This window comes from Mustela erminea, chromosome 20 (genome assembly GCF_009829155.1).
Source record: "Mustela erminea isolate mMusErm1 chromosome 20, mMusErm1.Pri, whole genome shotgun sequence".
In the NCBI taxonomy this organism is placed as follows: Eukaryota; Metazoa; Chordata; class Mammalia; order Carnivora; family Mustelidae; genus Mustela; species Mustela erminea.
The window spans coordinates 23,096,038-23,118,123 of NC_045633.1; the positions used below are offsets into that span (position 1 = coordinate 23,096,038).

A 22,086-nucleotide genomic window follows, 5' to 3' on the forward strand; every position below is an offset into this window, starting at 1 on the left:
TGTTTTCTCCCCGCCTGCAACTTCCGTGCTCTCCCGTTTCCTTGGAGTGTTTTTGGATGAGCATGTTCTGAATTTTGACAAAATCCAACTTATCAAAAAAGCTTTTTAATGAATCATGCTATCTTTTTCCTGGCACTTGCCTGCAGTATCTCTTTCTACCTTCTTCCCTTCAGCTTTCGGTTCTGTCTTGCAAGCGGTGTACATCCACCTTCATTACTGACGTCTTCACCGGTAAGTTCACTTGCTCTGGGTTTATTGCAATCGCCAATATTCTCAGCCTGATTCCTACCGCCTCGATTTATTATTTTATATTGTTCAACTATCCCTGTTTCTTTTTTTTCATTTTTTCTCCCTTTCTAGAACAGGTGTCCACAGGAAGGGAAGACCGCGTCCGCGCCTCCAGCCTCCTAGTCTGACTTTCCTAATTCTGTCGCCAGGTTGGTATCATCTGGATGGTTGGACCTGGGTTTCCCTGGCTCTATCTTCTCTTTGACTTTGATATATCTTTAAAAAAAAAAAGATAACAGTAACCTTTGTGATGATACTTGGTTTCTTTTGCTGGATATCTCTCTTGCAACATTTTCCTTTAAGAGTTTTATCTAAACTGTTTCAAAGGGAGGCAAAGCTCTGCTATGCCTGGGACCTTTCCTGAGGATATAGTCCTGTGGCTTCTAAAGGGGGGCTTGCTGGGTTCTCAATGACTTGTGTTCACCTTGAATGACACCAGAATGGCGTGCGTACACGCGTGCATCGGTCTCTGTGCTGGCCTGCCCACCCACGCACGGCCCTGGGCCTCCTGCGGCCTCTCGGAGAGGACAGGAGTGTGCCAGGGCTGACCACCCACGCCCAGGATCACGGCCTCCTCGAGGGCTGTGCGTTTCCATATTCCCAGTGTGTCCCTGGGGCTCAAACTGGGGCTTTCTAGGGGGCTCCTCCAGAGATGCCCCCATTCTGAGGGAAGACCCTGTTTGCATTTCTAGGCTCTCCATCTGGCTGCACCTGTGCCAGGCCCCCCCATAGCACCCCCACTCTGGGCACCTGCAGGCCATAGGCCCAAGGCTTTTGGAGCCTCCTGCCCTGTTCTGGGGGCCCCTGCTGAAGGGAGCGGAGAGCCAGGGCCTGACAGAAGACGGGAGTGGGCCCATCACCCCAGTGCCCTCCCTGCCCTGCCCGGGGGCCCCCCAGCGCCCCACACCATGCTGCATGCTCTGACCCTACTTGTCGAAAGCTAGCATGAGCAGAGAAGAATGGGGATCCTGTCTCCGCCCTGAGGTTGGGACTGGGGTTCTCACCCCTTCTTCTGGGCTGTGTGGGCATCCCGGCATCTCTCGGTCCTCCCTGGGGCAGGAGGCTCCATGGCTCTGGCTGGGCCGGGGGCCTGGGGGGCATCACTGCCCCGTTGCCTAATCTCTTCTCGCGACACTGTGGGGGCCTCAGGGAGTGGCTGAGGCCCCTGGAGCGCGGGTCTCCCAGAGGACCTCAGGCAAGTTTCCTGGAAGGCCGAGGACCCCAGGCCCTGGGCACCCCCTCACTTCCCCTCTTTTGGGCGAGCATGGGAAGCCAAGACACTCTCCATGAAAGAAAGACAAAGCACAACTTGGTAGAACGTTCGAGCCCGTCTTGGGTGCCCTCTGTGAGTCCCAGACAGAGCAGAACGGTTGCCACTGAGAGGGACTCCGGGAATCCTACCCATCTCCGTCCGGAAATATCCCAGCTTAGCCTTGACGTCCGAAGGGAAGCCAGGCGTGGAGTGTGCTTGTCTGCTCAGGGCACCCCACCCCCACTGCCCCGACTGACTGGGACGGAGGAAGCAGGACTGTGGGCCACGGGGCATCACCAAGCAGAGGGCAGAATGGCTTCAAGTTCTCCGTCTCAGCCTGAAGCACTCCCTCAGGCAGCAGACGGTGGGGAGGGGGGTCTTCCCACCAAATTCTCACTCTTTGCAGACATCAAGGTCATGACCGTGTCCTTTGTGATGGGACCCACTGTCACAGGGTGGCCCCGGGAGGTTTTCTCCTCCACCCACCCAGGGTCCAGCCCTGTGCCCTGTCACCACCGGCCCCATGGAAGAAGACCTGTTGGGCTGCAGCCCCGGAGAAGCCTAGCCTGCCACAGCCACTTCCTGTATTGTTAGGATGAATGGGGGCCCTGGAGGGATGGCCCCGGAAGGAACCGTCACGGAGAAAGCTGGTACTGGACCTGAGCTCTCCCCCGCCGGGCGCCCTGCAGATGCTGTGGTGGCTGTTTCTGACCATCCCCTGGCTGGGGGGCTCTGTGCCCGGACCCCTGGTGAGTCCCGATCCCCTCCAATATGCTCAGGGCTCCTGGGACTCAACCAGGAGGAACAGGGACGGTCCCCATTCCCTTAGGGAAAAGCTTGCCTTGTCCCTTCCTGAGCTCTGGGAAGGTCATGATCTGGGTCCCTGATGGCCCCACCACTTGTTTCTGCACACTCCAGCCTGGGGCGTGAGCTGGGGGGCATCGTGGGGGCTGCGATGTGGCAGGACCCGTGGCCGGACCCGTGGCCGGTCAGCCTGAGCTTCTACAACCTGAGGCACAGCCTGTGGCAGCACATCTGCAGGGGGTCCCTCAGCCACCCCCAGTGGGTGCTGTCTGCTGCCCATTGCCCGGAGCCAAGAGTCCTGCCTTCTCCATCCCCGTGGCTGGAGGTGTGCACAGATGCGTGTGCATGTGCAGGGTCCCCCCGTGAGAGACGGGCTTCCTGGGGCCCCCCAGCTCTGAGAGCCCCCAGCTTGCCCTGAGAAGCCCGGCTCTCTGCTTCCCCAGGAAGAACCTGGAGGCTGGTGCCTTCAGGGTCCCGGTCGGGCAGCTGAGACTCTACGACCATGACCAGCTGTACAAAGTGGCTGAGATCATCTGTCACCCCAGGTTCAACGAGAGCCTGTCTGCGTGGACATCGCTCTGCTGGGACTGGAGGACCCCCTGGCTCTCTCTGAGGTTGTCAACCTGGTGTCCCCCCACCACATCCCACCCGGACTCTGGCCACCACAGTCAGAGGGCAGACGGGGGCCCTTGAGTCATGGGGGAAGAAACCCAGGCTCGTGGAGTGTGGGTGACCCACCAAGATCCCAGCTCCTCAGTGGCTGAGGCAGAATTTTCCTGGGGAGGCTGTGGGTCCTACTGTGGACACTGGCATGGAAGCCCGGACGCTGGCGAGCGAGTCCACGTCCTGGAGCCAGATGGGCATCCGACCTTGCGGTGCCGCAGCCCAACCCCAAGCACGGCCGACGTGGGGAAATAGCACTAGGTCTGGTGCTGGACCCCAGGTCAGGGCTGGCCGCGGGGATGTCCCCTGCCCCCACTGATGGACCGGGGCGGGGGTCCCAGCACAAAGTAGGAGTACGTGTGAGATGGGAAGGCGAGGAACCCCCGTTCTCACGCAGCACCCCCCACAGAGCCGCTGCCCCCCACCACCTACAGGAAGTGGAGGTTCCCATCGTGAGGAACAGGGAGTGTGATCACCGCTCCCAGAACTCTCCGGACCCAACGATCAGATCATCAAGGGTGACATGCTGTGTGCCTGGAGCGAGGGCCGGGACTCCTGCCAGGTGAGGTCCCAGGCTGCCCCAGGCGCGTGCTTGGTCCCCTTCTAGCGGGGACTGTGGGACCTACCAGTCCCTTCACCATGGGGACGTGGGACGCTCTTGCTCAGCGGCTTCTATCCCCAGAGCTGGACCCTGGGGGTCCTGTGGAACTGCACCTGGGTCCAGGGGGGTCTCGTGAGCTGGGGCTACAGGTGTGGCGACCGCGACTTCCCTGGGGTGTACACCCGCGTCATGAGCGACGTGTCCTCGATCTGCCAGCATGTCCTTCTGTTTCTGGGACCCTAGAAGGGACCGACACCCCCTCCTCCTCATCTCTGCACCCTGTTTTCCCTGCGGAGGGCAAGGGAGCAGGGGCGAGGCTTCAGCGGGGAGTACAGGGTGGGGAAAGCCCAGGAATCCTGCTGGAATTAGGTTCTTATTAAACATGGCAGGAAAACCCTCCAAGGCTGTGCGTGCTTGACTCTCCTGCATCTAGGGGTGTAGGGGGTTGGCCGACCAGACCTGGCTATTGGGGGTCCCTGACGCTGGCATCTCCAGGCCAGGCAGAGCGGAGAGGGAAGGGGTCCAGGGCAGGTTTCTGTGCTTCTCTTCCCAGAAGGATGTCCGCTGAGATGGGCTGTGGTTCTCTGCCCCAGACTCCCTCCTCTCCTTCCTGCCTGCTTCCCTCTGGTCCCTCTGAAGCCACGGCTGAGGTGTGGGATCTGGGGGGATGCCCCTGGGGTCCTCCTCCCACTGTCCCGCAAGCCCCCTCCTCTCCTGGACAGTGTGGCCGGCTGGTGCCACAGACCATTCCCTCCCTTTCACAGGCTCCTTTCCTGGGTGTTCAAAGTCCCATCTGACAAGGCTGGTTTATTCTGAAATGTGTCCTGTATGCCTTGGCCCCCTAAGGTCCTCCTGTGGGGGGTGGCATCTGCCCCGAGGACAAGTTCACCAGGAAAACGGGGGTCCCCTTTGGCACCTCTGCATTTCCTAGGGGCTCTGTGACATGACAGCCAGGTCTGCCTCCCATGCAGCTCTCCAGCACAGTCTAGAACGACCGGACCCATAGTGCACAAGGCCATTGTCGGGGCCGAGGGGCTGCTCTGCCCTGCTCGATGGCTCAGCTCCCAGAAATCTCAGCTTGGCTCCTTCCCTCCAACCCCCAACTCCCCACCCCCAACTTAACAACAACAACAACAACTAAACACTAAAAAGAAAACATTTTAAAAGAGGCCACAGCTCTCACGTTCCTGATTCCCTCGTAGCCGATAAACCAGGACCCAAGCGCCTGGAGAAGCTGCCGAGACCTGCGTGTCTGCAAAGGCACCGGGGCCTTCTGGGCTCCCCTCCTGCACAGGGGACGTGGGGGTCTGAAAAGCGGCAGCCCCCAGGTCTGCAGTGTGGCCACCAGACGGAGGCCCATTGTCCAGCTTCTCCCAAGCTTGGGAAACCCCTCCTCAGAGGTCCTGGTGGGGCTGGTTTCCCATCTCCTCTGTGTGGGCGCGCCACACGAGCTGGCTGAGCAGGGGAAGGGGGCAGGGGTGCTGGGAGCCGACGAGGTGGGAGGTTGGCTGTGGGGGCCAGCGGGGGTCAGTGGCAGCTGTGCAGGTGCCAGGGGGACAGTGTGGTGGGACAGTTCTGGTGCCTGCAAGCGGCCCCTGCCCCTTCATCCCTGACCTTGCGGGCTTCTGTACCCAGCAGGGACCCAGCTGGGGTGGTGATGATGGGACCCTTCCGCATGTCAACAACCTCAGATCCTAGCACTCCACCTGGGAAGCCTTCTCCCACACTGGCCAAGGGGGTGTCCAGCCCCAGGAGGAGGGAGGAGGGCTCCATGTGGGGTCCCCGCAGAGGTCCCTGAGCTCCAGCCCTCACCAGCGCAGATCAAGCTCCTGGGACTCTGGTGGGGCCACCTGGGGGAGTTGGCGGTCCCACCAGGGCTGCCCTCTTTCCCAGGTGGGTCCACAGGTGGGTGTGGACACAGGAACCCAGCTCTGCCCTTATCCTTCAGGTCTGACCGCTGACCAGGCTCCTAGGACAGGCCTCTCCTGACCGTGGGCACCTCCTGTCCTCACTGCCCTCATTGCCACGGAGGTCCCTGATCCCCCCAGGACGGACATATGTCCACTTTGTCCCCTGTATCCCTGGCACCCAAGCCCGGGCCAGCCACGGTGTGTTCTCCGCAAATGCTGATGCTGTGACCCCTTGCACAGGGGAAGCCCTGCCCCAGAGCCCCCCACCTCTCACCACACCACTTCCTGGACAGGGAGAAGAAAGGGGCTCAGAGGCCCCAGGGGCAGAAGGCAGAGGACCTGGCGTAGTAAGGACCCACTCAGATTCTTGCCTTCTCCGTTCCCTGTCCAGAGGGGTCCTGGCCCTGGTCTCCCGACTCCAGACTTTCCTTCTCCCCTTGCAGATGTTGTGGGACCTGACCCTCCCCAGCCTGGGGGGCTCGAAGCTCACGACCCCAGGTGAGGCCTAGTGTGGAGCAATACCCCTGCTGCCCTGAGTCCCGCGGGTGATCTCAGCCTGTGCTGACCTGGGCGGGACAGGGTGGGGACCCCCAGGTGAGGACGGCTGAGGGAGTGATTGAGTGTGGGAGGCTGTGCCAAGTGCCAGGCAGGGGCACCTGGGTCCTTGAGGGCTCCTCCCTGCGTGTCCCCAGACCCTGGCCTGGGGACTGAGCTGGCGGGCATCGATGACGTCCCTGCCGGGAAGGGGCTGTGGCAGGTGACCCTGAGGCTGCTCAACGCCGAGCGCGCCCAGTGGCAGCACATCTGTGGGGGTTCCCTCAGCCACCCCCAGTGGGTGCTGACCGCCGCCCGCTGCGCTGCACCGCACCGTGAGTGATTCACGTGCCTGCTCCTCTGGGGGGCGGGGGGAGGGGAGCGAGCTGAGGGACAATGCAATGGGAGGGGACAGTGTCCTGGGCTGGGACAGGAGATCCAGGATTCATGCGGGTCGGAAGGTGTCCGGGGGAACCTTCAGGCTCGGAGCCCCAGAGGCCCTCCTGCTGCTGGGGGCTGGGGGACAAGTGCTTCCCCCACTCGGGCTCCTGGAACAGCTCCTGGTCCTCTCCCAGGGCTGCACTGGAGCCACAGAAAACAGGGTCCAGGTCGGGCAGCTGAGTCTCTACGACCACGACCAGCTGCACAGAGTGGCCGAGATCATCTGTCACCCCAAATTCAATGTGAGCCTGTCGGCCGCGGGGGGATGCGGACATCGTCCTGCTGAGACTGGAGGCCCTGGGGACACTCCCCAGGCTCGTGAGTCTGTCACCCTTTCTCCCAGTTCCCTGGTGCTCAGCCCCGGAATGAAGTGCTGGGTGACTGGCTGGGGGACCTTTGGGGTCCACAGTAAGGCGAGGGAACCTGAAGGATGGACAAGGAAGGGGACATGGGTGGGGTGTGTGGGGACCACATGGCCAATGGCCTCAGTTCTGGATGGGGGAGTAGGGGAACATGCTCAGGTCACAGATGCCCAGTAGCAGTCCGCCTGCCCCATCTGGGCTTTGGGATGCATCTGAAAAAGCTCTTGTTTAAACTTGGACAGCGTCCCGGAAGCAAGCGGGCATTTCTGAGTGTTGCTGGGGAAGCCAGTGGTTCGGGACTCGGTCTCAGGGGAGAGACTTTATTCCTGTGTTTCCCCAGTAAAAACTGCCGAGGGGGACAGGTTCCCTCCCTTCCCTTGCCTGTCCCTATTTACCCAGGCTGTGTGCCCTCCAGGGGCTAAGATGGGGAAACTGAGGCACGGGCTTAGGCTCACACAGCGTTCCTGGGAGAGGCCCCTTCCTCACCCTGGTTCCTGGCTCCAGAGCTGGTTTCTCTGGCCGTGGGGCACCCCGCCCCCGGAAATTGGGGCCTGCAGGATACATGGGAGGGTACAGCTCCTCCTCCCACGTGGACCCCTGTGGAGCCTGGCTTCAGAGCCCACAGGTCCCCCAAAGCCAGTCCCACCTCTTTCATGGGGTCTGGCTCTGGTGTAGCCCCCTCTCCTGACTGCCGGAGCGCTACAGCCCTCCCTCCCCTCCCCTCCCGCAGCACCACCGTCCCAGTCCTCAGCCCGCCGCCTACAGGCAGCCCAGGTCCCCATCCTGTGCAACTGTTCTAGGCTCCTCCAGTGGCTCAGCCTTCCTCCCCAGCCTTCTCCCCCAAACCCCAAGAACGAGACAAATGTCCTCTCCCAGCACTCCTTCCCCAGACAGTCAGCTGCTTCATTACCTCATGGCCCCATCTACGCCATCAAACTCAGTTTCCCCTGGGGCCAGACACCAAGGAAAGGTAAGAGGTGGTCCTGTACCCAGCACCGGGATGTGTCCTTCTCTAGGAACATGGAGATTCGCTTCTGCCCCCCAGGACAGCCTGGACCATTGTCTGCCCATGTGGGGCCGCATATACACAACTTAACCAAGCGTGAAGTAAGGGAGAACTCATGTCCTCAGTCTCACAAGCGACAGCACGGGACAGTGGATACGGAGACACCGTCCACCATCCCAGGAAGGTCCACCGGGCAGCTGCGTTTGCAGTTCAGAGAGCCGACAGAGCCAAGTGATCCAGAGGCGGGTGTGGGAGAAGAGCCCGCCCAGCTCCCCGAGCCCACAGCTCCTCCCCTGCCCCGGTCTCGCTCTCCTCCTCCCAACACCCGACTCTTCCCTGCTTGCCCACCCCACAGCGCCCTCAGTCCCATCTGCCCTGGTGGACACTGACTGCTCCTGCCTCCAACACTGGGAAGAAGAGAAATGGAAGCTGCTTTGAATGAGGGTTAGGAACAGAGACCTACCTCTCAGACCTACGTCTGGGACCACGTCTCAGTTCTGTTTCATTAAACTGTTAGCAAAGCAAGACAGAAAGTGCCCAGTGATTTCTTGGGTGTGGGTGTGGCGGGGAGTGGTTTGTGACCCTGCGGCTACCTGATGCGGGTCCACCTGCTTTGACAGTTGGGTTGGAAAAATTTTTGCTCCAGGCCAGGCACTGAATGGGGGGGTGGTGGGGGATAGAAGGGGTGGCGTGAGGGAGGGCGATATTCTGTGACTCCTCCACTCTAGGGACCCTTGCTCACAGCCCACCCTCCCCTAGAAGGCCAGCCTTATCTCAAAATTGCAACCATCCACCCACTCATCCATCCACACATCCATCCACCAACCATCCCTCCATCCCGAATGCTATGTGACAGGCCCTGAGTTGCCTTTGGAAGACACAGACATGAAGAGAACATGGCCTCTGCTTCCCTCAGTCCTCCAGCCTCGCAGGACACCACCTTTTAAACAAATAGTGAGGGGAGGGTGTGGCATAAAAGTGGTGCCACAGAGGTAGATCCGGTGTCTCTGCTGGGGACCTGAGCAAGCCTTCCAGGGCCGTTAGGAGAGCTGCTCCAAGGAGAGGATGCCCGACTGGCTCTCCGAGGAGACATAGCGTGTCCCTCAGGGGATGTGATGAGGCAGGCTCTCCACGGGCGAAGGCACTGGCACAGACCAGCAACCGGTGTGCGCTGGTGTGTCAGTGCGAGGCCGGGTCTGGGAGTCACGCGGAGAGAGGGCACAGCAGGGGGCCGGACGTGAAATGCCCGAGTTCCTAGCCGGTCTGTGTCTCTCTCTAACCCGAGCTCCATCTCCAAGTCGCTCGAGGGCTTTGTCAGGTGCGTGGGGCTGTGTACCCCCAGCCTCACCCCGCCTTGTGAAGATGCTTCTGGACTGTGCTGCCTCTCAGACTGCTTGCCGGGGGCTTGGGGGTGTTTGGCACCACCATGTGGCATGGGTGTCCGTGCCCACCCGGGATCTGGTGCAGGGCCAAGCGGCTGCCGGGGGAACGGGGAGGGCTGGGCGGCCTCAGCTGGAGGGGATAGCCCTCCCAGACAGGAGGCTGAGAAGGCCCCTGAGCTCTCCAGAAGGGCCGGTTTATACCGCACTTGCTGGAGAGGGTCGGGTGCACAAAAGGGCCCTTCTCACTCCCACCATGAGTGAGGCAGGGAGGACCCCGCTCTTCCCCAGAAAGTCTCTCCCACCCACCCAGACAGGATTTCTGTGCTATGAGCAGGGTGGGGGCGGGAGGGCCGAGAGAGGGGTGGAGGCACAGAGTGAGGGGGGCGGGGGGTCCGGGGACAGGATCAAACTGGGGGCTGTGCCAAGCTCCGACAAGCGAAGACTGAGGGCAGGATGCTGGGCTCAGCACCTCTCATCTACCAGACCCCTCTGGCAACGTTGCTGTGGAGGCCGGACCTGTGGGAACTGTGTGTCCCTGAGGCCCGGGTCCTGGGACTGGGCACTGGGCACGGGGAGGTCTCCCGGAGGCCCTCCTCCCCATCGTGGCTCTCTGCTGGCTGTCTCCTGGCGCCAGCAGGCCTGGGGCTTCATGCGGCCACAGGGACAGTCGGACTCCAGTCTTGCTCAGCCTCCTTTCTGCTCACAGGGATGCAGCCCGCTGAGAAGTTCGACCCCATCCCCGCCACCCTTGGTCCCCTCTGCCTTATGACACATCCTCTCCCAAGTCTAATGGCCCTTGGCTGGCTTCCAGGCCGAGCCGGCTCCACCGTGACGGCTGACGGGCTCTGGGGATGGCCACTGCGTTCTGCTTACTGCTATCCTGGGAACCCATTGCCACGATGGCTGCCCTCCACCCTGAGGTGACACTGAGGTGTCCTCTGTGACCCTGGGCCTGTCCCGGGCTCCACTGTGACCATTAATTCCCGCAGCCCAGCTGCCTTTGGGTCCTGTGTTGGCATCTCCCTCCTGCCTGCTCTGCATGCTCTCCACTGTCTCTCCCCTTGGAGACCCAGGCCGCCTGTCCTGGCCAGGCTCTACCAGGTCCGCAGCCTTAACTGGCAAGCGCCTGAGGTCACCAGCGCCTGCTGATGGTCATCCTGGCAAGCCCGCTGCCCCGTGGGACACCCGCCAGGTCTTGTGTTGTTTCTTGGTTGGTTTCTCCCAGGGTATTCAGTTTCCCTAGAAGAAACTTCCCTCTGCTTCCCTTGGCTCCAGGGCAGGGGCCTGGGGCCGGGAGGCTGGAGGAGGCACCACCTGCTTGCGGATGTGGCCCTGAGCTGTGTTTCAGTCCTAGGTGGGGCTCCCTGCACCAGGAGCCTCCCAGGCCTGCCCTCCCCGGGCCTCCGTCCCTGGGTAGTCGTCCTGCCTCCAGGACAAAGGAAATGTCTAGTCACGCATGCCGCATCTGCAGGGACAGGTCCCAGCTAAGCACCAGGCAGCAGGGCAGGCTCACCAGGTTCACAGGCTCTGAACATCTGAGAGGGGTTGCTGGGGCTGTATCTTTTGTTACTGACCGGGGATGTCTGCCCTCGCCCCCCGTCACCAGCCTCAATGGACCCCAGAACCCCACCTCGCCTTCCTCTCTGGAGCTCAGGGTCGCTTACCTTGTATTCAAAGACAGCGGGAGGCCACTTCAGACCCGCTCATCTCAGCTCAGATTATGGACACAAACTCTCCTGCATCTGGAAACTTAAAAATACACTTCCAAACAATTCTTACATCTGGGCGCCTGGTGGCTCAGTCAGTTAAGCCTCTGCCCTTGGCTCAGGTCATGATCTCAGGGTCCTGGGATCGAGCTCCGCATCGGGCTCTCTGCTCAGCGAGGAGCCTGCTTCCCCCTCTGCCTCTGCCCCTCCTCCCTGCTCATGCTCTCTCTCTCTCTGACAAATAAGTAAACAAATAATGTCTTTAAAAAAAAAAAAAAAGGAAAGAAAGAAAGAAAGAACAGGGCTGCAAAGCCAAGTCAAGTTCCTTGACCCTCAGGGGGAGGCGGAGCTCTGAGGCAGCAAAGCAGGTACACAGACATCAGGAACAGGAAGGGGTGAACACAGGCGTGGCCGCTGTGATCCCTGAGCTTGGTATCAGATGCTAGGGACAACAAGGAGGCTGGCACAGCTCAGGGCGACGCCAGAGGAGGAAGAACGCTGGGACAGATGTGCGACCACAGAGGAACGGCGTGTGGGCAGCTCACGGTTGCCCCGGACGCAAGATACAAATGAACACCCCTGTCTCACTTGGTTCCCCAGGAGAATGACTCTCAGACAGTCCCCACTTCATGCAAACCCTTCCAGGCAATGGAAGGAAGGGGGAAATCCCTGGAGAGTCCTGTGAGATCCATGTAAACCAGAGAGCGCACCAGGCACACAGACTAACGGACATTTTCAGGCCATGTTCAACAAGGAACACCAATTCGTGATCCAACATAGAACATGAGCAATCCAACGCCAATAACGTCTTTAAAACATTACAGTATAACCGAAGAGGGTCTAAACCAGGGTGGTTTAACACCGGAGAACTCTACTGGTGCAGCTGGCCACGTAACGAGGGTTGGGGGGGACGGGTGCGTGAGCCGGCACTGATCTCAGCAGATGAGGGGAATGCATTTGATTCTTGGGGTTGATACGTTCAACCACCGTTCATGATAAAACTCTTAGCAAACCTGGGCAGAGGGGGGCTTTGTAGGTTCCATAAGGAGGAGTCTCACCAGAGCCTGTCGCCAAGGTCCTGCCAAGGGCAGAGGGACCCGGAAGCCCATGTGGGATAGGAAGGGACGGCCAACGCTGGCCCGTGGGCCCCTCGGGAGCCTCCTGGGGTCATCTGAGACTGGCTACACAGGCAGAGGGCAGGCATAGGCTGAAGGAAGAGCCGGCCACCCCAGGTGGGGAGGTGGCAGGGTTCCTAAGCAAAGGGAACTTACATCCCCGTACCTGCCCACCAAAGCCTAAAAAGTGGTGTCGGGGGAGGCCTGCCCTGGGCTCTGTTACCGTGCAGGTGTTCTCTGCCCCACGGTGCTACCTCGGGACTGGGTCCTCACAGCAGGCTCCGGGAGTGAAAAGGCTGTGGAACCCATAGTCCAAGATGGGGGAGGGGAGTGAGGAGCCTCCCGTTGCCCAGATCCAGCTCCAGGGGCCGCAGGTGGCTGCGTCTCTTCCTGTCCGGACAGACAGATGCCCTGCGCAGAGCTGCTCTGTCTCCCCTCCCGCCGACCGCCTCAGAGTCACGTTCGAGGCCGGCGGCCAAGCCCGGCCCGCACACGGCTGCACACAGAACCCGCATGGCGCCGCGGGGCTCATCCAGCGTCAGGCTGACGACCAACAATCCCCCCTAAAAAGTTATAAATTCCTCGTGTGGGGGCGCTGTGGGGCTCAGTTGGTTCAGCCTCTGCTTTCAGCTCAGGTTCTTATCCCCGGGTCTCTCTGCCTCAGATACATAACATAACATAACATAACATAACTAAAATAAAATAAAATAAAATAAAATAAAATAAAATAAAATAAAGGTGCCTGCGTTAGTACCTCGTGCGTCACCGGCTCCCGGGGCTCGGAGGGTCCCTGCGCCACCTGCCTCCGTCCCAGCAGAGCCCTGGACCTCTCCTCCACGGCCGCCCAGCCCGCTCACTGCCCGCAGCCGCCGGGTCTGGGTCCGGGTCCGGCTGGTGGGGGGTCAAGAGGCCGTGGCCGCCCCGTGGGGACCCGCACACGACGACCCGGAGGTGCGCACACGGCCGTCCCGCTCGCTCACGGACGCCTCCCTGCAAGAGGCCTCACCCGCTGCCCGCTGTCCGCCCTGGCCCTTTCCTGCCGGAAATCCCGCCCCGTGTGGACATGCACTGCCAGGTCGGCGTCTCTGCTCCTGCGCCCGCGCCCCTCGCGGGGCCGCTCAGGCCCGATGCCATTGCGCGTCCGGGAGAGCCTGGGGCTGGAGGCTGGCCCTGCAGGCTCTGGCCCGCCAAGCCCTGAGCGTCTGGGGCTCGTGGCTGTGCGGCTCGGTCCGGGTCCTGTCCTGCATCTCCCCGTCTCAACCCCCCTATTTTGTCCTTTAAGGCCGCCTGTCACTGGATGTCGGTCCGCCCTGAATCCCAGACCACCTCCTCCAGAGATCCCAGCTCACTCCCATCTGCAAAGACCCTGTTCCCCAGTAAGGTCATGTTCACAGGTGCCGGGGTCGGGAAGCGGGCACGGCTCGGCCCACCACCCTGTATCTCCTCCAGGCTTACTGACGCTTCTCCTCCCGGAGGACGTCCTGTGGGACACGGAGCCCGCCAGCCTCCCCAGCCTGTCCCAGCAGAAATGCCCCCGTGACCCGGACCTCACACGACTCCAGGTCGGCACTGAGTAAAGAGGAGGAGGAATGCAGGCCACTCCCTTCCCATAAGCACAGGACGGGCTCAGGCTGCCCCAGACCTTGAAGTCACCTGGGCCTGGGGCTCCTCCTGCCTCTCCAGGGGTCGAGGTGCCCAGAACACCACAGGTCCCACATCTAGCAACTATGGCCCATGGCACTCCCGATGAACGGCGTTCCTGCGTCCTGCTCTCTGCACAGACTTGGCCTTGTCCTGACGGGCCACCGCGCTGGCCTTTTCCAGACGCCCTGGGGGGTCTGCTCTCCGGGCGGGTGAGGGCAGGAGGTCTGGAGTGGAGCGCCTGGGCGTGTTGTGCACCCTGGCCAGTGCCCTGCACGCTCCCGCACCACTTTCTCCTGCGTCGCTGGCCGGAGGGGTGGCCAAGGGCCACGCTCCAGGCTCCTTGTCTGCATGTGTCTCCTGAGTCTCCTCTAGGGCAGGAAGGGGGCAGGACTGGCACACCGTGGGTGACAGGGCACAGCCTCCCCACCTGCCTCCTCCCTCAAGGGACCCCGTGCCCACATGAGGACCTCTGGGACCGCAGCCTGGCCTGCGCAGGGGGAGCTGCCCTCGCTGGCACACTCACATACTCGCACGTGCTCACGCACTCACGCTTGCACATACATGCACAGACCCAAACATGCACACTCACGCACCCTCGCACACACTCACACACACGATGCTCTCCATTGTACATTTTCACACTCACGCCTGCGCACACACATTGCACTCCCCATGGGAAGTGAGACTGGTTCTAGAGAGGTGTGTTCACCTCCCTCCCTGGGCCACAGCCTCCTGACGTCACGGGGACAGTGAGGCAGGCAGGGGCGCTGGGGGCTGTCTTTGGGAGATGCAGTTCCCAGTGGTCTGAGATCCCGCAAGACGGCGGACACCCTCCTTGCCTGTGGTCACTGTCGGGTACACAGCAAGAAGGGCATCCAGGCCCCCAGGAGGGAATCTCTGCTCTGGTGCGTGAACAGGCCCGGGCTCTGGGCGGCTGGGATGGGCTGTGGTTTCTGCCCTTTAGGCCTCGCCGCGTGGAGAGTGGGTTTCTCGAGATGCCGAGGTCTGCCGTCACCAGAATGGCCACGCCTGGCCCAGGGACATTTCAGCCTGGGCACTGGACACGAAGCCAGATGACCTTCCATTGCGGGTTGCCCTGTGCAACGCAGGGTGCTTACTGGTGTCCCCAGTCACCACGTGGGAAGGACCCCACCGTCTGGCACCCAGAATGTCTCCAGATTTCCGTGGTGGCTCAGGCTGAGACGGGCCTGTCTGGACAGGTCATCCAGCTGGTCCGTTGTGTCTCTCCCAGGAGCTGCTCTGGGCCCAGCCGGGGGACGGACAGGGCTGGGGTGAGGCCGAGGCTCCAACCGCCACTCTGGTCTCAGCAGGAACTTGGCATCATGTCCCCACTCAGGGCCAGGCTGTGGGTCAGCGGAGGACCGCACTTCTGCCACATCACAGCCCCGAGCCGAGCTAACATCCCACACTGCTCCCCTCCCTTCCCTGTACTTCAGCCCTGCCCTCTCCTGCCCCTCCTGTGGCCCCATCCTCCCATCCCCGTGGGGAGAGGTGCGGTGGAGGCCCCGAGGGTGGGTGGTGTCGGCAGGTGTGCTTGTCTCATTAAACCTTATGAACAGGTTGGTGGTCAGAGTGGTCTTCGAGGGGCTGCGGCTGCAGAGTGGCAGGCGGGGCTGGGGGTGCTCACCTGTTTGGAATCCTAGAGTGCTGGCCGTGCTGCGAAGGCTCGGGCTCGGGCAGGGGGAGCAGAGGTGGATGAAGTGATCCGAGACTCTCCCTCAGCCTCTGGCCACCACCCGCTGTCCCATCCGGCCCGGCCCCAGGCCACCACCCTTCCTGGCTCCCCATCTTTCCTGGCTCCGGGCCACCACCCGCTGAGCACCCTGTCACCAAGTGAGAGTGTTTGTAGTTTACAGACAGCGGAGCCGCCCTTGGGATCTCATTCATCCCACCAGAGTCACCGGGTGGCACGTCCCCGCGTACAGTGGAGTACACGTTGGCTTCCTGGATCCCAGGGTCTGGAGGGGAGGGAGATGCATCGCAAGGGCTTGAAATGCAGCGTAGAAGGCCACACAACCCCATAAAGCCAACCAACAGTGAGGCGGGGAGGTCGGGTCTGTACTCGCCAGCGGGGTGACAAGGAAAGGAGGAGAGATGGCGTGACAAACCTCGAAGCAGGAGACGGGGGGCGGACAGCACAAAGGAAAGCCCATGGAGGCGGAAGACATTGGCGCAAGACCCGAGTCCCCTTCCTTGTCCCCTCTCCGGCCTGGGTCTCATTTGGACTCCGGGACCCCCGATGAAAACACAGTAAAAAACAGATAAGCCCTGTCCGCGTCCGGAGAGTCTGCGCGTGACCAGAACTAACCGGAGGAAGCCCGTCGGATGTGCCACACGCGTCCCCACCTCGGCCACGTCCCTCTTTCTGGACACAGAGGGGAAAGTGCCATTTGTACGAAGATGAGCCTCAGGACAGCTGTCCTGTTGTAGGGCCCATGGGGACAAATCCAGCGATGGCTGGGTAAGACTTCGGTGGGGAGCTGGAGTGTGGAAGGAAGGTCACGGGAGGCAGCCCGGACACGCAGGGGAAAGTCCCATGTGTCTGGATGAAGCAGCAGCGGGGGGGCATGAACCCCTCCGTTAACCAACGAGTCATTGGGTTTTGGCGAATGTGTCACCATGGTTTTCACAGAGGGTGAAGAGCTTGTCCTCAGAGCCAGGAGGGAGCAGACAGCCAAGACAGGCCGGGACGTGTGAAGAGGAAGAAGAGGGTGGGTTTGGGAAGCTGGAACTTCTGGAACAGGGGTGGGTGCGGGGAACGCAGGCGGCGCGAGTCCCAGCACTGGCTGCCGTGTGTCGCTGGCAGGAGGCACCGGGGCCGCGGACCACGGGACCTCACGCGTGTGCGGCCGCTGGGCTGCGTGGTCCCCCGGTTCCACACAGGAGGGAGCCTCTCGGATCCCTACATCGGCCACTGCCCCTGGAGATCTACGGCCACTTCCCGCCAGCTCTGGACACCAGGTGCTGCGGGGGGCTGGCAGGGAAGCTCCTCCGCGCGGACTCGGCTCCCTAGGCGACTGAATACAGAGCTCACGAGCTCACGTCAGCGTAGCCAACTTGGAGCTCCAAGTAGTGACGCAGAAACTGTTTTCCTCTTTTAATTACTAAGCATTGCTCTGTTTGTTTGTTTTTTTAAAGATGCATTTATTTCTTTGAGAAAGCACACAAGCAGGGGGAACAGTAGAGGGAGAGAAAGAAGCAAACTCCCTGGTGAGCAGAGAGCCTGATGTGGGACTCGATCCCAGGACCCCGAGACTATGACCTGAGCCGAAGGCAGAGGTTTAATCCACTGAGCCCGCCAGCACCCTAAGCATAGCTTTAAATCCCAGACCCAGCCCTCCCTCCGTCCACCCTGCCAGCCGGTGAAGCCTGTTTCTTGGACTGGGAAATGGGGGCAGGAGCTGTGTCTTTCCCGTATTTACGTGAATTGGAGGGTGGGTGAAGTCTGAATGGAGGGGAGACACGGACGCGTCGTCTAAAGTGTGGCTGGCGGGGGACGGACAGGAGGGAGGGGTGGAGAGAGGGATGGATGGAGGGATGGACAGAAGGGTGGAGAGAGGGACGCACGGACAGATCACAATGGCCCTGCGGTCCCAGCCTGAGTACCGTCTTGGACCTGATATTTAGATGGGACGAGTACACGTGCAGAACGTTACCTGATTGTTGTTTTCACAGCAAACGACGCAAGCGTCTGTCCGTGGGGAGCTGGTTCCGTAAGGTTCCCCAGAGCCCTACAACTGAACACGCTGGCCATTACCAATGATGCATTTCTCTGGGGGGCGGTGAAGGGAACACGTGCTCGCGGCGACATCACGGCCTGCTCCTCTTGCCGGCTGGGAGTGGGAGTGACCGTGGGCGGCCACGGCGGCTACTGCTGGCGGGAGATTATTGAGAATTTCTACGTTCTACTTTTTTTTTTTGGTAGCCCGAGTTACATTATTTTCATAATTTTAAAAAAGTATTTTCATGCATGTTGGAGGAAACACGGTTTCTGGTTTTTAAAAGCCATATCAAAGTGGATTTTAAGTTCCTCCCAAAACTTCTGCTTGGATTCGGAGCATCTCAACGGCTCCATCAAAGTGGCCCCAGGAAAGCCTCTTCCTGTCGGGGACATCCCCACAGACGCCGGGCATTTGCTGTGCGATGCAGAGATCTGACCCCCGCTGCCGCAGCAGGGAGACTCTGTGAGGGTTCCCTGGAAACACATGGGAGGGCCTTCCAGGTATTGCCAGAGAGTTCTGCCAAAGCCAGTGTGCCTCCATTCATTGTTGTTGGGTTTCTGTTTGTGCCCAAAGACTGGGTCACCAAGGGGGCCGTGAAGGAAATGTGGAGACGGACGCTCCTCCCTCCAGGTTCCTGTGACCCCCCGACTCTCCGCTCTGTGCCGAGACCCCCTGCCCAGTCTTCTGCCCAGCCAAGAGCTTTCGCAACCAGCCCAGGGCAGCCACATCCCTGACCCAACGACATCCCTGAACCAGGCATCCTGGCCACAGTCCTGACGGTTGCAAGCCCCCTGCCGCGCAGCCCCCAATCCTTCCTCTGATGCTATCGCTGCGCCTTCTCCGGGTGGTCCAGTCCCGACCCTATCACGGCAAGCAGGTGTCCTGCCCCCAGGGGCCGTTGCTCAACAGCTGAAGCACCAGTGGCCGGGGGGCGATGGCCTGAGGTTGCTGTCCTCTAGATAAGGGACCCCCTCCTCACCACTGGCACAGAAAGCACCCTGGGTGTTGCCATGCCACTGCTGCTTGTTCCTGCCCCCGGCGTCACTCCCCACGCTGTGGCGGCAGAGGCCGGAGCGTGTGAGGAACTGGCCGTCGGGCCTGTCTCTGAGTCAGGAAGATGCCAGGCCCCCGTGCTCCCTCCTTCCATGCCTCTAGACGGCCGTTTTCCCTCAGTGACCCACGTCCTCCCTCATCTTTCTTCCCAGACGCTGGGCGCAAAGATTTCTCTGATGGGCTGTTGGTCTCAGGCGTCCTTGGGAGACCCCAAGCCTCCCCTCGAAGGCTGGGGTGCAGGGCTTAGACCCTGCTCACTGACTCCAGGAGGACCTCGCCCCCTCCGCCTGCCCACACGCTGCCGTGTTTGGCGCGGGGCTCTCCAAGACTAGGGGCCTATGCACGCATGCTCCGTGGGGTCTCCTGGGCTCACTCTGTCCTCTTCATTGCCCCGTGCCCACGTGCCCTGGACAAACAGGGCTGGACCGGGCCAGTCGGCACGGGTCCCCTATCACGGCCCTTCATCCTCTGTCTCCGTTGGAGGGGAGTCCGGGTCGAGGTATGCCGTCTCCCCAGTGACCTTCCCCCGGGTTCCTGAAGCCCAGTGGCCCCGAGCCAATCTGAATCACTGTCACCATTGACCACAGGCGCTGTTCCGCGCTTGGAGCTCAGGGACAGGAGGCTCTGAACGGGGCTCGGGCGTCACCTTCCTGAGTCGCTCTTGGGATAGGTGACACACAATCTGCTCCTGACATGGGAGAGAGGGAGGGCCTGGCAGGGTACGGGGTGTGGGGGCCTGGGGGCTGCAGCCGGAGGCTGGTTGGCCCACTCAGGGTAGGGGCACGGGGCTGGAGACTCTCCCCAGGTGGGGAGGCCCCAGCAGACCCCATAGGACATTGCACCTGCCCCGACAGGTCAGGCCAACACAGGGGAAGATGATGTGTCTGCAGTGGCTGAAAAGGGGGGTTTGGGGGCGGGCGGTAGGTGGGGAAGCACCCAGGCTGGGCCCGCCCTTCTTCCCCACCCTCCCCTCCAAGGGGATGGCTGACCCAGCTGCCTGCTTACTTCCTGTGGCCAAGAGATAAAGGGGCTCAGGAGGCCCCCAGAGCAGAGGCCGTCGGAGTCTGGCAAGGTAAGGCTGTTGCCCCTTCCAGAAGCCTTCAGAGGCTCCTGGCCCTCTCCGTTCCTGAGCCCGGGGCCTGAGTCCCAGCTGTCCCTCCCTGCCCTCTCCCCCTCAGATGCTGTGGCTGGCGCTTTCGACCTTCTGGGGGTGGGGGCGGGGGGACCACTCAGCCCTCCCTCTCCTCCCGCAGGGTGACTCCGGGGGGGCCCCTAGTCTGCAAGCTGAAGCACGGCTGGTACTTGGTGGGCGTGGTCAGCTGGGGCTACGGCTGTGGCCTGCGCAACATCCCCGGGGTCTATGCTCGCGTCCACACCTACCAGCCGTGGATCACGTGGCAGATCCAGAGCGGCCCCTGACCCGGCCTGGGGCAGCGGCTCCTGCCTCCTCCTGGCACCTGCTGCTTCAACCCTGGCCCCTGGCCCTGGCCTGGGCCCCACCTTCTCGTCTGCTCTTCTCCGTGTCCACAGCTTCCCAGACGGCCGGCGGATGGAGCAGGGAGATGCTGGGGAGTGGGGTGAAAGGCCACTGTGGTGAGGGCGCCTCATCCTGCTGTCTCTGTCCGATTAAAGAGCTTAATGACTGGAGTGTGGTCAGAGTCTTTGTGGGACAGGCTGACCATGGGCAACGTGGCTTTCCAAGGGAGTATGTCCCCCAGCCCCGATGTGCAGAGGGCTGCCCTGGGGCGGTGTCCTTCCAGACTTGGAAAGGGACAGCAAGGCTCTCAGTGCAGCTCCACTCGGGGGTCACAGACCCTAGCTCTGTCCTGCCCCGGAGGTCAGCATCTGGTACTGTGGGTGGTCCCAAAAGGGACTGATCTGAGTCCCAGGATTCGGTCTACTCACCCACCCATCCGTCTGTCCGTCCAACTTCTCTTGCAAGGCCTGTTCTCTGAATTAGCCAGTCAGCATGCAAACATGACCTGGATGTGATGCATCCCGGGAGATGTCTGCTTGTTGGGTGAGAGCCTTCCCTGACCCTCCCAGGGTGCCCTCTCAGGTTGGCTCTGAGTTCCAGACGCTGGGCTCCGCGGGAAGAAATGCCCACAGGCAGCTGGGATCAGGGAGCCAACAAGGCTGATGCTCCGGCCCCGGGGAGCAGGGGGCAAGAGGAGGCCAGAACGTGGGTGTGTTTTCCTGGGCTGTCCCGGAGCGGGCCCCACGGCCACGACAGAGAAGTTTCTGGGCACTCACCTTGGCGGGGTGTTGGGAGCCGTGCCAGGGTCACACCTTCCCCAGCCTTGCCCACGGTCCTGAGGAACTAGTGGCCTGAGCCCCATGGGGCCCCGTCCTGTGACGTTCACGGCTCTAGGCATCGAGCAGAACTAGAAAGCTTTTCCACACAGGTGCAGGGACAAGTGAATTACGAGTGTGTGCCCAGATGGAAACAGGAGCAGCTGTAGGTCTCCCTCAGTGGGGGAGCGAGCCGTGCGGATGTGTCCACTAACTCTTGTGAGATGAATCTGAGCCTGGGGTGGTGAGATCGGTCAGCGCCCGGGAACTCCTGGACTCAGGTCGTGGGGATCTGCCGGCCTGCCGTGGGGACATGCCGAGGGGCCGAGGGGCCAATGCAGGACATTCCTGACCTTCGACGACAGGGGAGAGGCTGGGTTCTCGGCAGCCAGCACGACTGGTAGGATCTGGGGTGGTTTTACTTCTTGGCCGTGACCTTCCAGACATCTGCGTCTTCTGTTCAGAAGAACAACACATCTGTAACCAAGAAACAAATTACGATTTTTATCACAAACACCAGAGAAATTTTCTGGTTGGGTTTTTAAACCACGTAAGTGCGAGCTTGAGTCACCTGATAAAGGCTCCCGTGCAAAGGCCCTGGGGCTGGGGAGGGCATGGCTGAGTGGCCATGGAGGGCTGTGGTGCCAGTTTGGTGGAGAAAAACACCCCGGAGCTTGGCTTAAAGCCTCTGCCTTCAGCTCAGGTCATGATTCTAGGGTCCTGGGATCGAGCCCCGCATCGGGCTCTCTGCTCAGCAGGGACCCTGCTTCCCCCTCTCTCTCTGCCTGCCTCTCTGCCTATTTGTGATCTCTGTCAAATAAATAAATAAAATCTTTAAAAAACAAAACAAACACCCCAGAGCTCGATGGCGGGAGGGCGGGCAGCACTGGGAATGCACTCAAGGCACTGAGCTGTGTACTCGCACTGGTCCAGGAGTGGAATCAATGTTTCCTGCACGAAAACGTGCTCAAATACGCGAAGACCCGCGCGGGTGCCTGCATTTACAAGGGGCCCAGCGAGGGGGCCGAGGGCACAGTCTGAGCCAGATGGAGGGCTGCCCGTCCAGCACGGGCTGCTCTGTGAAGAGCCAGACCTCCCGGCCCATGGCCGCCCCGCACCCCCCAGGGCTGGCCCCTCTGCCTTTCACTTCCCTGGAAGGACAGCATTTTCGGGAAGCCAGAGGCCACGTGGGGCAGTGGCAGGAAGGGGAGTGGCTGCCAGAGATAAGACAGGCTCAGGTGTCTCCCGCCTCGCCAGAGTCAACAGGGACACAGAGTCAACAGGGATGCA

General features: G+C 61.3%; 1 protein-coding gene across 1 annotated transcript; it reads left to right on the forward strand.

Annotated features, from left to right (window-relative positions):
- The first annotated feature begins 2,139 nt into the window (after positions 1–2,139).
- LOC116581460 (mastin-like) lies at positions 2,140–20,149 on the forward strand. The gene is made up of 4 exons (XM_032328636.1): positions 2,140–2,289; positions 2,890–2,958; positions 3,442–3,569; positions 19,758–20,149. The coding sequence occupies exons 1-4, from the start codon at positions 2,140–2,142 to the stop codon at positions 19,921–19,923; spliced, it is 513 nt and encodes a 170-aa protein (XP_032184527.1). The 3' UTR covers positions 19,924–20,149.
- The last annotated feature ends 1,937 nt before the right edge of the window (positions 20,150–22,086 follow it).

What these genes read in the sequence shown, in the direction of transcription:
- LOC116581460 (XM_032328636.1), top strand. Translation starts at nt 2,140, where the DNA reads ATGGGGGCCCTGGAGGGATGGCCCCGGAAGGAACCGTCACGGAGAAAG. An exon ending in GCTCTGTGCCCGGACCCCTG is followed by an intron (nt 2,290 to 2,889) that starts GTGAGTCCCGAT and finishes CTGTCACCCCAG; the next exon opens with GTTCAACGAGAGCCTGTCTG. An exon ending in AGGGCCGGGACTCCTGCCAG is followed by an intron (nt 3,570 to 19,757) that starts GTGAGGTCCCAG and finishes CTCCTCCCGCAG; the next exon opens with GGTGACTCCGGGGGGGCCCC.